The sequence below is a fragment of the Oncorhynchus masou genome, chromosome 32, assembly GCF_036934945.1.
Source record: "Oncorhynchus masou masou isolate Uvic2021 chromosome 32, UVic_Omas_1.1, whole genome shotgun sequence".
Taxonomy (NCBI): domain Eukaryota; kingdom Metazoa; phylum Chordata; class Actinopteri; order Salmoniformes; family Salmonidae; genus Oncorhynchus; species Oncorhynchus masou.
In genome coordinates this window covers 67,066,255-67,080,882 of record NC_088243.1, presented here as the reverse complement: position 1 = coordinate 67,080,882, position 14,628 = coordinate 67,066,255, and the positions used below count along the sequence as shown (strand labels likewise).

At 40.5% G+C, this 14,628-nt stretch overlaps 2 protein-coding genes across 2 annotated transcripts; one reads left to right on the top strand and one right to left on the bottom strand.

Moving 5' to 3' along the window:
• The first annotated feature begins 2,217 nt into the window (after positions 1-2,217).
• Positions 2,218-7,730, top strand: aga (aspartylglucosaminidase). The gene is made up of 9 exons (XM_064954907.1): positions 2,218-2,527; positions 3,178-3,331; positions 3,501-3,613; positions 3,827-3,939; positions 4,508-4,613; positions 4,720-4,795; positions 6,817-6,924; positions 7,273-7,406; positions 7,499-7,730. The coding sequence occupies exons 1-9, from the start codon at positions 2,428-2,430 to the stop codon at positions 7,597-7,599; spliced, it is 1,005 nt and encodes a 334-aa protein (XP_064810979.1). The 5' UTR covers positions 2,218-2,427; the 3' UTR covers positions 7,600-7,730.
• A 63-nt stretch (positions 7,731-7,793) lies between these two features.
• On the bottom strand, positions 7,794-13,816 carry neil3 (nei-like DNA glycosylase 3). The gene is made up of 10 exons (XM_064954906.1): positions 13,595-13,816; positions 13,367-13,476; positions 13,086-13,220; positions 10,786-10,999; positions 10,441-10,515; positions 10,133-10,299; positions 9,563-9,732; positions 8,868-9,294; positions 8,328-8,508; positions 7,794-8,163 (listed from the first exon to the last, which is right to left on the bottom strand). The coding sequence occupies exons 1-10, from the start codon at positions 13,700-13,702 to the stop codon at positions 7,981-7,983; spliced, it is 1,770 nt and encodes a 589-aa protein (XP_064810978.1). The 5' UTR covers positions 13,703-13,816; the 3' UTR covers positions 7,794-7,980.
• Positions 13,817-14,628: the final 812 nt, after the last annotated feature.

Genomic DNA, 14,628 nt, shown 5'->3' with positions numbered 1-14,628 from the left:
TGGCATTGTTTGACAGATAAAAATGTGGAAAAGTGCCTACCATCCTTATTATCGTCACGTCACCTTCACCAAATAGCAATATCATTTCTTGTGGGAATACTTCAATAATCAATGCTTTGTTTATTTGCATTTTAATTCCATTGAAGGCAGATCTGTTGTGCTCCACGCTTATTCCAATGCCAGCCGTTTAAAAGAACGTTTTTTTCTTCTTCTGGTCGGGCAGCTGCTATCGCTGTTTACCTAGCTGGCGTCTTACTCCATTTGCTTGCTTTGAAACACTGCTGGTCTTTTATCGGACCTTTAAAAATCGCTACCCATGAATCTCTTCACTGCGCATGTGTTGCAAAGCCAGGTCTCTTGACAAATCTCTCTACCATCTGTTTCACATTCAATGATTTTGCTCCAAATGGAACCAACTGACTTTGGTGTTGCTTAGAGTTTTTTCTTTAAAAAAGTTTCTTCCGAGCTGTATTTAATCATCTGAAGAGTGGCTAGTCATGGAACTCTTCTTAGTCCCTATGGTCATGAGACAAATTGGGAGGATTTAACATGTTTTAAATAGAAACATTAACTATTTGCAAAGTTCCTTTCAAGAAAAAAAGTGTAGTTAATGATCTCGTTCAAGTTTTTCATGACATGAGCTGAACCCTATCATGATTTTTCTTTTGCGCTTTTATCACCTGTTATCTCACCTCAATTGTGATCCCATGGTCCTTTACAAAGTGCATGCTGCAAAGGTATTTACATGTGAAGTTGTAAAAAAAAAAATACATGAAAAACAGTGGTTCACCACTACCACCACCTCGATAACTTGTGCCTTTTAGGGTCCATATCAAATTCATGAGTTGGTGATTTGTGCAACTTTTTTTGTATTAGCCAACACTGTAAAGGCAGAGCAATAAAACACATCATTATTAGGCCTTGCAATTCAATTTGACAAGTTCAGTGTCTCAACCATAAACCGCTATTGTGTGCATACAGCTATACGCTATTAATGGATTATTCAGGCCAATCAACTAATGGTTCAGTCAACAACTGATAAAAAAAGATGCATCAGTTGAATCATACATGTTTAACCAATGCCTTTAACATGACCATTCAATAACGATTAGATCATTATCTCCCTTCAAACCCCACAAGTAAAATGTATGTCACATAAGAAGTCAACAGTTGACTGACAAGAGGGCTAATTATTGCTTACTCGGGCTACAGCACACAACAAAGGTCAAGATCACTAACTCCTTGTATCGGATTCATTGGTATTAGTAATCAACGAATAGGGAAAATAAATAAATCACCCATTTGAATTGACCGACAGCCCAAATGATTTCACATGCTATAAGCATGTATAATATTTCATGTCTTCTTATGAGACTATAGACTCATACAGTATGTGCACGTGGTGTCATTTTTCACTGTCTTATATGCTGACATGCAACATTTATTCATAGGATTGAGCTGTGATGCTTATTCTACACAACTATAGTGACATTGTTTATTGAAAAGCTGTGGAGGACATCGTGAAAATTGCATCACAAAGGGCATGTGTGATTGACGAAGTTATATCCTATAAGGGCAATCCTTTTAGCCTCTGCTCTTTCATTTTGATCAATAACACAGAAAAAGTTATACTCTATATTTCTCTCTTCATTGTTCCCCAACAGACACCTTGTAACAATCATGGTATGTCATGCCATGTTTAAGGACTAACCAATGAATAAAATATCAGTGAAAATTGTATTTTCCAAATGAATAATGTAAAGGATGACACACTACTAAGGTTCACTTCTCAAGGTTAGACTTGATTGTTTTGTTACTTTCCCTGTGTAGCCTGTGCTTTTGTCTTCTTTTGTTTGAGATGAGAAGATCAAATTAAATCCACTGTTTTCAGTTCTAGCAAAACGTTGAATCCAATATCTCCCGCAACTAACATTAATCGTGAACCTATTTTAAATGGATGGAGTCAGTCCATTTCTATTTCACAGATTTATTGCTAGGCTACAGTTGTGAATGAGTTAACATGTGTGATCTAAATTTAGATAAGTGTTGGCATAATGAGCGCAGCAAACATGGTATTTTTTATTGTTCACTTTATCAAGTCCCATGCAATTGCAGAAAAGCAATGCAGAACATGAAGCTGCATTTCAACATATGCATTGCACTGAAAAGATACACTGGCCCTTTAATGAAAAGCCTGCCCACTAGTCATGTGCCAAAACAAGGAAGTCGATAAATGAACGTTCATTCTTAATGAAATTCTTCATGAAAGCTAGGTTTATTTTTAACCAACTAATTTCAAAACGCCTCGTATATTTTCGAAATACTGTGGACCGTTAAAAAAAGTCACTTGCAATTAATATGTTCTGGAAAAAAATTGCAGTTGAAACTGAAAGCTAACGTTATTTATTTAGCAAAACTTTTGTCAAAATGCATCTGTGTTTTATATTGATGTTTTTGTTGCCATTTGGTCACGCAACATTGCCTCTTGTTATAAACACATGGCAATTCGAGCATGCTACAGCGGCAGGTAACTTCATTCTATCATTTTGTTCTTATTGTTGCAAATAAGTTATCAATTTTGATCCAACTTTATCAAATGATACATTGTAAGAAAGACATTCATGAAGTTAGCTAGCTAGATCTGTCCTGCCAGCCCAAGAGATGAATGTGGCCCTCTAAAATATTTCGATTTTATTTTATGAGTTGATGTGGACAATCCAAGCTGTCGAAATATTACCAGTTGGCATACTAATCCTTGGCAACTGGGGGGGATCATTGACCAAATGGTTCTTTGGCAGCCTAGGCCTATTCCTTTTTATGGGCAATCCCTTGAGATGGTCATGTTATCTGGCAGGATTGGGACTGTACCGTCTGGCACTCTGATAATATGTGACCAAAATCATGTCTAAATACTGTGAAAAAGTAAAATATTGTGTGCTTATAGGTTCTACCTCTGCTACATATTTTGTGTGTTGCGTGGGAACCAACATATTATTTTATGTACAAATGATGCTCTTGGGACCCATTCATGTTGAATTGGTGAATCAGGAGGCACATCCATTTATTTTTTATAAAGCATATTTTCATGTGTAGACTTATTCCTAGAATGTAGCAAGACTGCATTATTCTTACTAAGTCAAACACTCATCTGTCTGTCTGTGACTCTCGCTCTTAAAGCGTGGAGTGCTCTGCAGGCTGGGGGCTCTGTGCTGGATGCCGTAGAGAAGGGCTGTGCCCGCTGCGAGGCTGACCAATGTGATGGCAGTGTGGGGTTTGGAGGGAGCCCAGATGAGAGAGGAGAGACCACCCTGGATGCCATGATCATGAACGGGCAAGTCATACCCACTAACTAGTCAGTAGAGTAGGGCTTAGGGGTGTCTAAAACCAATTGATCCCATTTGTCAATGCAATGTTTAATTAAGTTATAGTGGGACATGGCATTTTTTGGAAATATTATTAATATTCTTCATTAAAGGTTTCCTGGTTTTGTGTGGATGCAGTAATACAATGGAGGTGGGCGCTGTAGGAGACCTACGCAGAATCAAGAATGCAATTGGGGTGGCCAGAGCCGTGATGGAACGCACCGACCACACACTACTGGTGGGCGAGTCAGGTATTGCAGGATTCAAAATAGGCTTTTATTTGCTAAGGGGACAGACACAGCAAAAACATGACTCCTTTTGCATGTAACTCATCACTCATATCTTTTAACATACAGTAGCCTCCTACAGCTAACCATTCCATAATATACAGTTACATTGTATTGCTGTTTGCTGCTTTTGACCCTATATTGTTATTTTTAACCCCACTACCATGTTCAACACAGCATCAGTCTTTGCTGAGAACATGGGCTTCACTGCAGAAGACCTTACAACCAACAAATCTATCAGCATTTTCACACAGTGGTTGAAGGACAACTGCCAACCCAATTATCGCACGGTGTGTTTTCTAATATAGCTTTGGTCTGTCATTATCTTGTATGGAAGATGCATGCAGGCTTCCATAATCATATTGATTTATACTGTACTGAAAAAATGTAAGGATATCACCATGTTTGAAAAAGTAATGAATTAAATGGACATCCATGTTATGAATAATGCATTAGGGGACGTATGAAAGAGACTATTGTTTATCCCAACATGCTGTTACCATTGGCACAACCAAAGCCCTGTAGACAATACAATGCTTATGCATATTGGGCTACCGGCTGCTTAAATTACTATTGAGCTGGGTAACCATAGCCAAAAGATTAAGGTACTTAGGTAGTGTGCTGGTTGAAGTAGAAAATATCTTCATTAAATTGGAAGCCTTCTCTTTGCTTTACTGCAAGTCGCTTTGGATAAGAGCATCTGCTAAATGACAAAAAAAATGTAATAAAAAAATGTCCTTTACAGAACTGTGGATATAATCACAAACAACCTAATGTGTTATTTGTATATGGCTGCTGTGATAGAACAGTCTTAACCCAAATTGATGTTGACTAATCTTTCCCCTTTAATATCAACAGAACGTTTCCCCAGATCCTTCACAATACTGTGGACCATACAAACCTGGAGCCACACTGAGGCAAAAGAGAAAACGACAGATTGATATACATGCACATGACACTATTGGTATAGTTAATTAAATTAATTAATTGTTTTGTAGAGGTCGATAGTCAACTTTGATCTTCAGATCAGAATTGTACATTTAATATTGCGTACCTTTTCCTGACATTAGGGATGATTGTGATTGGTAAAGATGGCCAAGTTGCAGCAGGAACATCAACCAATGGAGCGAACCACAAGGTCCCGGGGTATGCATGTCTTGTTTAAAATTAAAGTGCCTTCAGAAAGTATTCAGACCCCTTGACTTTTGTAACGTTTACAGCCTTATTGTAAAATTGATTAAATTGTTTTTTTTTCCTTCATCTACTCATAATACCCCATAGTTACACAGCAAAAACAGGTTTTTAGAAATGTTTGCTAATTTATTAAAAATTAAACAACTTAAATATAACATTTACATAAGTATTCAGACCCTTTAAGCTATACTTTGTTGAAGCACTTTTGGCAGCGATTAGTCTCAAGTCTTCTTGGGTATGATGCTACAAGCTTGGCACACCTGTATTTGGAGAGTTTCTCCCATTCTTCTCTGCAGATACTCTCAAGCTCTGTCAGGTTGGATGGAGAGTGTTGATGCACAGCTATTTTCAGGTCTCTCCAGAGATGTTCAAATCGGGTTCATGTCCGGGCTCTGGCTGGGCCACTCAAGGACATTCAGATACTTGTCCCGAAGCCACTCCTGCGTTGTCTTGGCTGTGTGCTTAGGGTCATTGTCCTGTTGGAAGGTGAACCTTCAACCCAGTCTGAGGTCCTGAGCGCTCTGGAGCAGGTTTTCATCAAGGATCGCTCTCTGTACTTTGTTCCGTTCATCTTTGTCTCAATCCTAACTAGTCTCCCAGACTGAAAAACATAACCACAGAATGTTGCTGCTGCCACCACCATGCTTCACCATAGGGATGGTGCCAGGTTTCCTCCAGACGTGACACTTGGAATTTAGACCAAATAGTTCATTCTTGGTTTCATCAGACCAGAGCATCTTGTTTCTCATGGTCTGAGAGTCTTTAGGTGCCTTTAGGCAAACTCCAAGCAGCTTGTCATGTGCCTTTTACTGAAAAGTGGCCTCCGTCTGGCCACTACCATAAAGGCCTGATTGGTGGAGTGTTACAGAGATTGTTGTCCTTCTGGAAGGTTCTCCCATCTCCACAGAAGAACTCTAGAGCTCTGTCAGAGTGACCACCACATTCTAGGTCACCTCCCTGACCAAGGCCCTTCTCCCCCAATTGCTCAGTTTGACCAGGTGGCCAGCTCTAGGAAGAGTCTTGGTTCTTCCAAACTTCTTCAATTTAAGAATCATGGAGGCCACTGTGTTCTTGGGGACCTTCAATGCTGCAGAAATGTTTTCGCACCCTTTCCCAGACCTGTGCCTCGACACAAACCTGTCTCGGAGCGCTATGGACAATTCCTTCGACCACATGGTTTGGTTTTTGCTCTGACATGCACTGTTAACTGTTGGACCTTATATAGACAGGTGTGTGCCTTTCCAAATCATGTCCAATGAATTGAATTTACCACAGGTGGACTCCAATCAAGTTGTAGAAACATCTCAAGGATGATGAATGGAAACAGGATGCACCGGAGCTCAACTTCAAGACTCATAGCAAAGGGTCTGAATACTTATGTAAATAAGGTATTTGATATTTATTTTAATACATTTGCAAAAATGTCTAACCTGTTTTCACTTTGTCATTATGGGGTATTGTGTGTAAATTGCTGAGGATTATATATTTTTAATAAATTTTAGAACAAGGCTGTAACATAACCAATGTGGAAAAAGTCAAGGGGTCTGAATACTTTCCAAAGGCACTGGCACAGTACTTGTCAAAAGTTTGGACACACACACACACACACACAAAAGCAGCCTCTCAGCTCGGCGGATTTCTTTTTTTTTTTAAGAAAAAAAAAAAGTTTGGACAACTCATTCAAGGATTTTTCTTTATTTTTACTATTTTCTACATTGTAGAATAATAGTGAAGACATCCAAACTATGAAATAACACATATGGAATCATGTAGTAACCAAAAAAGTGTCAAATCTAAATATTTTATATTTGATTCTTCAAACCCTTTGTCTTGATGACAGCTTTGCACACTCTTTGGCAGTCCACAATGTAGCAAACCCTTGAATGAGTAGGTGTGTCCAAACTTAACTGGTACTGTATATAATGAATATTGACGATGAGTATACCTGTACATTTCCTTGATTTGTCCTGTAGGCGTGTAGGGGACTCTCCCATCGCTGGAGCAGGGTCCTATGCCGACAGCACCGCAGGGGGTGCGGCAGCAACAGGAGATGGAGATGTCATGATGCGCTTCCTACCTAGGTATCCATCCAGGCTTCTAGCACAGATATGTTCGGAAGGATGTAACGTTAAAGAACGTTCAGATAGAAACATATGGCGTAGACAAAATATGATCGTCATAGAAGTGTCAGCTCGTGTCATGTCAGCTCTATTCATTATATTTCTATCTGCAACGCTCAGAACGTTTTACATCACTGAATTACACCCCAGATAAGACTCACATTTCTGCTTTGTCTACATGTGGGTGTACTTTTTAGTCACAGCTGACATTTAAATATTTTAAGGATTAGCAAACGGCTTATCATCGCTAAACGTGCTAGATGCCAAAACCAGATACTAATGAAATGTTTAATTTGTTTAAAAATGCAGTTACCTGGCTGTTGAGCTAATGAAGACAGGAACAGATCCATCCACTGCTTGTAAGACATCCATCTCCAGGATCAAGATACATTACCCAGGGTTCTTTGGGGCTGTCATCTGTGCCAACACAACAGGCCACTATGGTGAGTTCTCTAGATTAACCCAGTTATGGTTACAATGGTCATAATAAATACTATGATAAATGTAATGATGACCCATTGTTCTGTCTTCTAAGGTGCTGCATGCAACAAAGTTCCTGGCTTCTCCAAATTTCCTTTTGTGGTGTATAACTCAAAGACCAAATCTCCACTTTTACAATCAGTTGACTGTTTTTAAAACCATTCAATGTTAATTTGAGGTAATGTGTACATACCCTTGTGCCACTATCAATTATGCCAATCAATACTTGTCTTATGAGCCATGGATTTTAATCTAAACTGTTTGAATGTTTTCATAAATACAGAAATAGTTCACATTTTATGAATAAACTCATAATACAAAAAGCTGTGCAGTTTATAACATTTCAAATGACAGCCATGGTTTATATTGAAAGCGATCAATTATTTATTTAATGACAGTGATGGATTTTAATATTATAACAAGGGTGAAGCTTAAGAACTTAAGTGATACATTGATGAATTAAAACATCAATAGCAGTACAAAAAGCAGTGATGTTCAAAACAGTTCTTGTCTTTGTATCTTGCCCCTTTCCTCTCATCAGCAACCAGGAAGGATGGAGATTCCTGGACCATTTTCTGCCCACTGGAAGAAATCACACTGCTTGCCCTTTGGAAAACTGCATACGTAAAAGTTGCGGCCGTTGTTTGGTCCTAGTTTGAGTACAGTCCTCATCAGGCAGCGTTTTGCATGGTTACAGAATGGAAAGTGTGTATCAGCCCACTAAGGACATAAGAGAGAATACAGTCATTCTGAGGCACCAGTTTTTCCTGGTCAGTCTAATAGTCTTCCATGTCTGTAAATCAGGACGTACTTGTTTATGTTTGAAAAAACACATATCTACTTTTGCTAATGGACATGTAGACCAATTCCACCATAATTCTTACCTCAAAGAATTTGCACTGTGTCTCCCTGGGGAGCGAGCAGGTGTAGAACTGTCTTCCTTTGTTGTCCCCCTGCTTGGTGACCAATCGGAGCACACTGGGCCGCCCATGGGACACACAGCAAGGGTTGCTTGGAGGGGACTGGGACTGTGTACTCCCAGTTGGTGCATTGTTTTGAGGGGGACTGACAGGTGGAGAAAAGTATTCTTGTTAGATAAATGGTATAACATTCACTGTCAAAGGATCAGCTGTTAATTTAAATTGAGTATGTTTAATTATCGCTACACTTGATAACATTTTGAATTTAAACCATTCCACATGCATTAGTTGGCATACAACAGTTTCTGTGAACATTTTATTCAGCACACTGACCTACATTCTGGGCTCACTGAGCTGAGCAACACGTACAGTATGGTCACTAATCAACTATTCTATAAAGTACAGAGAGCAGGAGGCTTTTCCATCCCAGTTACCTACACAAAAGTCAAACTACCTTGTTATAATATTTTACTTATGAATACGAAAGCACCATCATTCACTCACCTCAAATTATGGTGGGTTCCATTTTGAGGTTTGTTACTGACAGAAAAGGGACTGTGATCAATTCTCATTTTCTTGTGCGGCTGACTGTAGGAGACCATTGTTGATTCCCCTTTGGAGAGCTCCCCGCTTTTGTCCTGCCAGCCACCAGAGGCATAATTTGGACTACTTATTTTTCCCTGGCAGACATTGTGTTTACTTAAACCTCTTGCTGTGGAATTGAACTGAATGTTGGTGGAGGATAGAGGAAGGGGAGAGTTGACACGGCTCGCCTTTGGGCTGAGGTCGGTGAACATCAGGGTGGTGTTCCCGAATGCGGCCCTGCGGTTGACTTTCAGGCCCTCTTGTGGTTTGGAGAAGGCATTGCAGGGGTACTTGATCAGATCTCTGATGAAGGGTGAACTCTCGGGGCTGGCATTGTCTTTGGGGACTGTGGAGAGGACAGTGGGAAAACTGTTTATTTTATTCAACAACATCAATTAGATTCACATTCTATTCTGTTAGTTTAGAGCTGGATTTTTGGCCTGAAGGGTAGGGTAACTAAATTGAGATTCAACATTGAGAATGCTTTATTAGTCCAGGAGGAGGCTCATTCTGGGTCAAGAAACCTGCACATACACATAAAACCAGACCTAAATGTGATTAGAATTGGTTTGACACAACCACATTCATCCATATAAGAGTAGTTGACTACTCACGCTCAGGCCTAGGGGTCAGGCAGGCATCACAGGCCTTGCTCATAGGCTGGTTGATCAGAGTGCAGAGTTGACAGGCCCACTCCTCTTCCTCCCTCTTGGCCACATGATCGTTGCTCCCCATGCTGCCTTGGTAAGCCCAGCCAACTAACGTGTTCCTGGTTGGGAGCTTGCTAAAGAAGAAGTATAAAGGAAGACAAGTTAAATGTGAGTCGCAAATACATTTAATTCTTGTCCACCAGTACTTTTTACATTCAGATTGTACTATATATGCAAAATTCACCAACAAGATGCATAATGGCTTAAAAAAATAAATATGCAAGCTTCATTTAAAAAAAAATAAAAAAAAATACCATTTTTACCTGTTTACCCCTGTGAATCTTGGATTTCTCTCCAGCTGACCTGCTATCATGCAGCATGATTCAAGCAACATTTGAGCCCACCGCGGGTGGCCAATGATCAGAACCAATGTTAAATTGTATGCCAGCACATGTGGGGAAAATTCAGAGGTGTCGGGGTCCAAGGCTTTCATCCCAACTAATTTCTAGTTTAATTCAGATCCTGTGACTTTACCTCACATTAACCTCACTTGGGTCCCCAGTCTGGCAGCGGTCGCAGAAGTACGTCATCCTTCCGTTGTCCCCGAGGCGACAGACGGTGACGGCCCCATTGCACTGACCACACTGAGGCCGTTTGTAGACCTTGTAGTGTTTGTTGAGAGCGGAGCCTGTCTTACGGCACTGAAGGAAACAGAAGTGAAACAAAAGGGACACGGCTGATGAATACATGGTCTTTACACTACTGTAAAGCATCTTTATTCAATTAAGAGGTCATTTAGCACATAGGATATTGCTTTCATTACATTGCTAAGTGTAGTCTACCTTGTAAAATAGGAGGGTGAAATCTCGTGTCATTTTCACAAGATGGTGGACCTGGGTATCCGTGAGTTGATTGACCTGAAAGATTTGGAAAATTGTGTCCATGCCATTGACTTGGTTCCATTCTAATTAGCATTTTAGCAAATCTTAACCATTTAGCAAATTATAGCAATGCAATACACTACTCAGTCACCACAGTGCTGAATAAACTCATCCAAAGTCACTTACTGAATGGATTCCATGTAGTTTGTAATGCATGCTAAATAGCCTAGAGGCAATCCAAAACATGACTGGACTTTGCTCATTATGTATAGGTATCGAAAATGATGGTGTATCAGCTTTACCCACTTTAACAGAAGGGTGAAGACCGGAGTCAAACAGGGCTTCGTTCTTAATGATGTTTCCCACTCCTGGTAGGACGGCCTGGTCTAGGAGTACGTCACACAGCATCCTGCAGCTCTGCCTCCTCACAGTCTCCTCCGCGTGGGAGAAGCTGAATTTACAGGAGCAAACATCCAGACTCTCCATAGCTCTCACTCTCTGTTCACAGTCCTCCGTCAGTCTGTAACAGAGTTGTGGACTCAAGTCTGACTCGAGACTCGACTTGATATAAAATAACTTGAAACTTGACTTGGACCCTCAAGACTCGGGACTCGACTTTGACTTGAGGTTGATAATTTGAAATTAATCTGGCCAGGTTGAGGCACAGAGTCTACATGCAGCCAGAGAGTTGCAACACCGTTGCCCTTCAAATAAAATGCAACAAATTGACTAGTAAACCGCACACACTGCACTCTGATTGGACCAGCAAACTGTCAATCGACACAGATCGGCGAGCCAGTGAACAGATTGCTGATTTGCTGTACAGTTACAGGATCGGGTACAGTGCAAACGTCAAATTGTCGGGACAAGATTGCCATAATAAATATGCAGCCCCCCAAAAATGTGTTGATCAAGAATATTAACTGTTGGCCTCCAGAGTGGCGCAGTAGTCTAAAGCACTGCATCGCAATGCCACTAGAGATCCTGGTTAGAGTCCAGGCTCTGTCACAGCCGGCTGCGAGTGGAAGACTCATGGGGTGTCCCAGCGTCGTCCAGATTGGGGAAGGGTTTGGCCGGCTGGGATGTTCTTGTCCCATCGCGCAGTAGCGGCTCCTGTGGCGGGTCGGGCTCAATGCACACTGATACAGTCGCCAGGTGCATGGTGTTTCCTCCGACACATTGGTGCGGCTGGCTTCCGGGTTAAGTGAGCAGTGTGTCAAGAAGTAGTGCGGATTGGCTGCGTTTCAGAGGACACATGGCTCTCGACCTTCGCCTCTCCCGAGTCCGTACGGGAGTTGCAGCGATGGGACAGGACTGGAACTACCAATTGGATACCGCAAAATTGAGGAGAAAAAGGGGTATAAAAAATAAATATTAATGGTTTACTTTGCAAGTTCACCAGGAATTAGCAACAATTACTAGCACTTGTCTTTTGGTATGTAACAATCGCTGGAAATTGATAATCAACTTATGAAGCTTGCATTTGGAATTATTAACATGGATTATTACTATTGAGAAGACGCACAATAGGCAAGGCTCTTCACTTGCGCCCCCCGTTGAAATATTAGCTTTCACACATTTAAAATGCCCTATGCATTTGAAACGTCTCTTTATAGTGCGTGCACATGACAGTTTGCAAGACTCATGATGTAGAAGTTCTGTTTATTTGATTCAATGTATGGTTTCCTTTGTTCATATTTCCCAGAGTTATGTCAGAGTTCCGTGTCCTATGTCTCTGTCATTTTTGTTGTGCGTAATAGGAGCGCACATGTCTCAGTGTGCATAGAAATAGGCTATGTGGCCTGAGCTCAATGCTTTGGAGTCAGAACGTTGAATAAGAGAAAATTATTGTTCCATGTATCCATGGTGTTGAAAGATCATTAAGTCTGATTAAGACAAAAGTACCAATGTAACAATGGATGTGGAAATCACATTTTATATTGTAAAACAAGTTTATTGGTTGTAATTATCAATTGAAAAATTGTTTGGTCCTGGGGGCCAACTGCTTATATTATGTAGGCCTGTTTCAGCTCCAGATTCGATTTGGTGTCTCAAGGGGAGACAGTACAGCCTTGCCCTCTACCTGTGTACATTCAGATAGGAGAGGTTAAGCCTGATATAGAGGCTATTTCTTTTGGGCTATTGCCCATGTATATTTGGTCAATCTATTTGTATATTTTGCATGATATGGTGCTCTCATCATTAGATCACCTAGACCTGTAAATAAATCTACACTCTTTCTGGTAGCCTCAATAAATAGACAGATGCATAGATTTTTTTTTCTTGACATGAAAACTTGTGACTCAACTTGCTGTTAGAATGCACAACTTGGATTTGACCCAATCTACTTGGGACTCAATTTGAGACTGATCTTTTGACTTGAGACCTGCTTGTAACTCAAATAATAGTGACCCCCCCCCCCCCCTCCCGTCTGCAATCGTGTGTGTGTGTGTGTGTGTGTGTAGAACACCATTTCATGTTAGAATGATTACAATCAAAGGCTGAATTGGAACTATAGGTTGATGCCAGGAGTGGAAGGGTAGTACCTCGATGCCTGCTGCAAGTGCAGGCTTTTGTTCCAGCCCAGTGTGAATTATCCCCCATACCTGATTTCCACAGTAGAGTCAAAGAAGGAGACTGTGTCATTGGTCAGGTGGATCTCCAGCACAGGGGGTGATCCCTTTCTGCTTTTGATGTCAGTGGGGTTGATTCGCATAGAGCCATCCATACCAAAGTGGACTCTGCCATTAGAAGAGAGATAATGACAAATGTAAACAGTTCAGAAATGCATTTTACATGGGTGGTATGTTAGACAGTTAATACCCGAATTGAATCAGTTGATTCCTAACAATAAAATTACATCACCCCCATAATAGCAGCTAGCTACCTCAGAGCTCTTTGGCCAAAGTACATGAAGAGTTCCTTTCCAAGGGTCTCAACTCCTGTGTATTGACAGCCCATTAATATCTGGAAGGATATCGTATTGGTGGCATTCCTCTGCAAAAAAATAACGTTCGTTACAATCACCTAAAGTTAGCTAGCTACAACAGCAGAGATATAACTAGTAACGTTACTGTAACTAGCTACTGTTAGCTAGCTAACAATAGTAACTTACTTGTGTGTTTGTCGTCAAGCTTCCCCTGAATTCTTTCACCTTCTGTCCTCTTTGAACCTTCGAGCGGATATTTTCTCCATTCAATGTGCATCCTGGACCCTCAACCATTTTTACCTTGGTATCTGAAGTTATTGTTGCAAACTATTTGATAAAAAACGTACAACAAGAAGCTGTGCGTACTGAATTTTTACAAAGCCAAAACATCCGGATTCCCGCCATATGATTTCATCTTCTTCATCTATGGTATGAAGGCGGTCGTAAAACAAGGGTTAGAGGTGTATGCCGCCACCTACTGTACAGTTGGTAAACGACAGAAAAAATATTACTTGTATAAAAACCAGTATACAAAATACAAAAATAGACATTAAAACACACCCCACTCCTTCAGTCACATTCTTACACAGGCTCAGGGGCCTGTGAGGGAGGAACATTCTTTGACAGGATTTCTTTCAATGTCTAACTGTAAACTCATTGACTCCCAAAAAGCATTCTGCTGCACTCATAATGATTTCAATTTGTGTGGTGCAGTTTATGCCATTGCAATAAATGCTACAATGTCCAGATTTTTGACATTGAATTTTAACATGGTCACATGATTAAAACGTGCATTAAAGTTACTCAATTTTCGCCATAATGCCATAGAAGAAAAATAAGAAGATTTAAATCACAGATGGCACAATGAACCAGATATGTCACCGGATGTATAAGTACGAAGCATCCAGTGTTTCCACTCACTACCAAATATGGTGATGAGAGGAAGCCCCGTAACCCGATGAGGGAGAAGACGGAGCAAGATGATTAAGGCCAACTATCAGCAAATTTGATCTCCATACAGTTTTGTGTTTCCAAAAATAGATTATGTAACAAACAGAGTGGACTGTATTTTGTAGACCATTGGAAATTACATGCTCTGATCAATCTTGGGTTAGTTATAAAAATCTTTGTTTAAATGTGCACATTGTACATTCCTGGACGTCCTATGAGATGCATGGGATCCATCCAGTCATTGATGTAGCAAGATGCACTGTAGCTTG

What these genes read in the sequence shown, in the direction of transcription:
- aga (XM_064954907.1), top strand. Translation starts at nt 2,428, where the DNA reads ATGCATCTGTGTTTTATATTGATGTTTTTGTTGCCATTTGGTCACGCA. An exon ending in ACATGCACATGACACTATTG is followed by an intron (nt 4,614 to 4,719) that starts GTATAGTTAATT and finishes TCCTGACATTAG; the next exon opens with GGATGATTGTGATTGGTAAA. An exon ending in GCGAACCACAAGGTCCCGGG is followed by an intron (nt 4,796 to 6,816) that starts GTATGCATGTCT and finishes TTTGTCCTGTAG; the next exon opens with GCGTGTAGGGGACTCTCCCA.
- neil3 (XM_064954906.1), bottom strand. Translation starts at nt 13,702, where the DNA reads ATGGTTGAGGGTCCAGGATGCACATTGAATGGAGAAAATATCCGCTCG. An exon ending in GTCTTCACCCTTCTGTTAAA is followed by an intron (nt 10,516 to 10,785) that starts GTGGGTAAAGCT and finishes CAAATCTTTCAG; the next exon opens with GTCAATCAACTCACGGATAC. An exon ending in GGAACCCACCATAATTTGAG is followed by an intron (nt 8,509 to 8,867) that starts GTGAGTGAATGA and finishes TCCACCTGTCAG; the next exon opens with TCCCCCTCAAAACAATGCAC.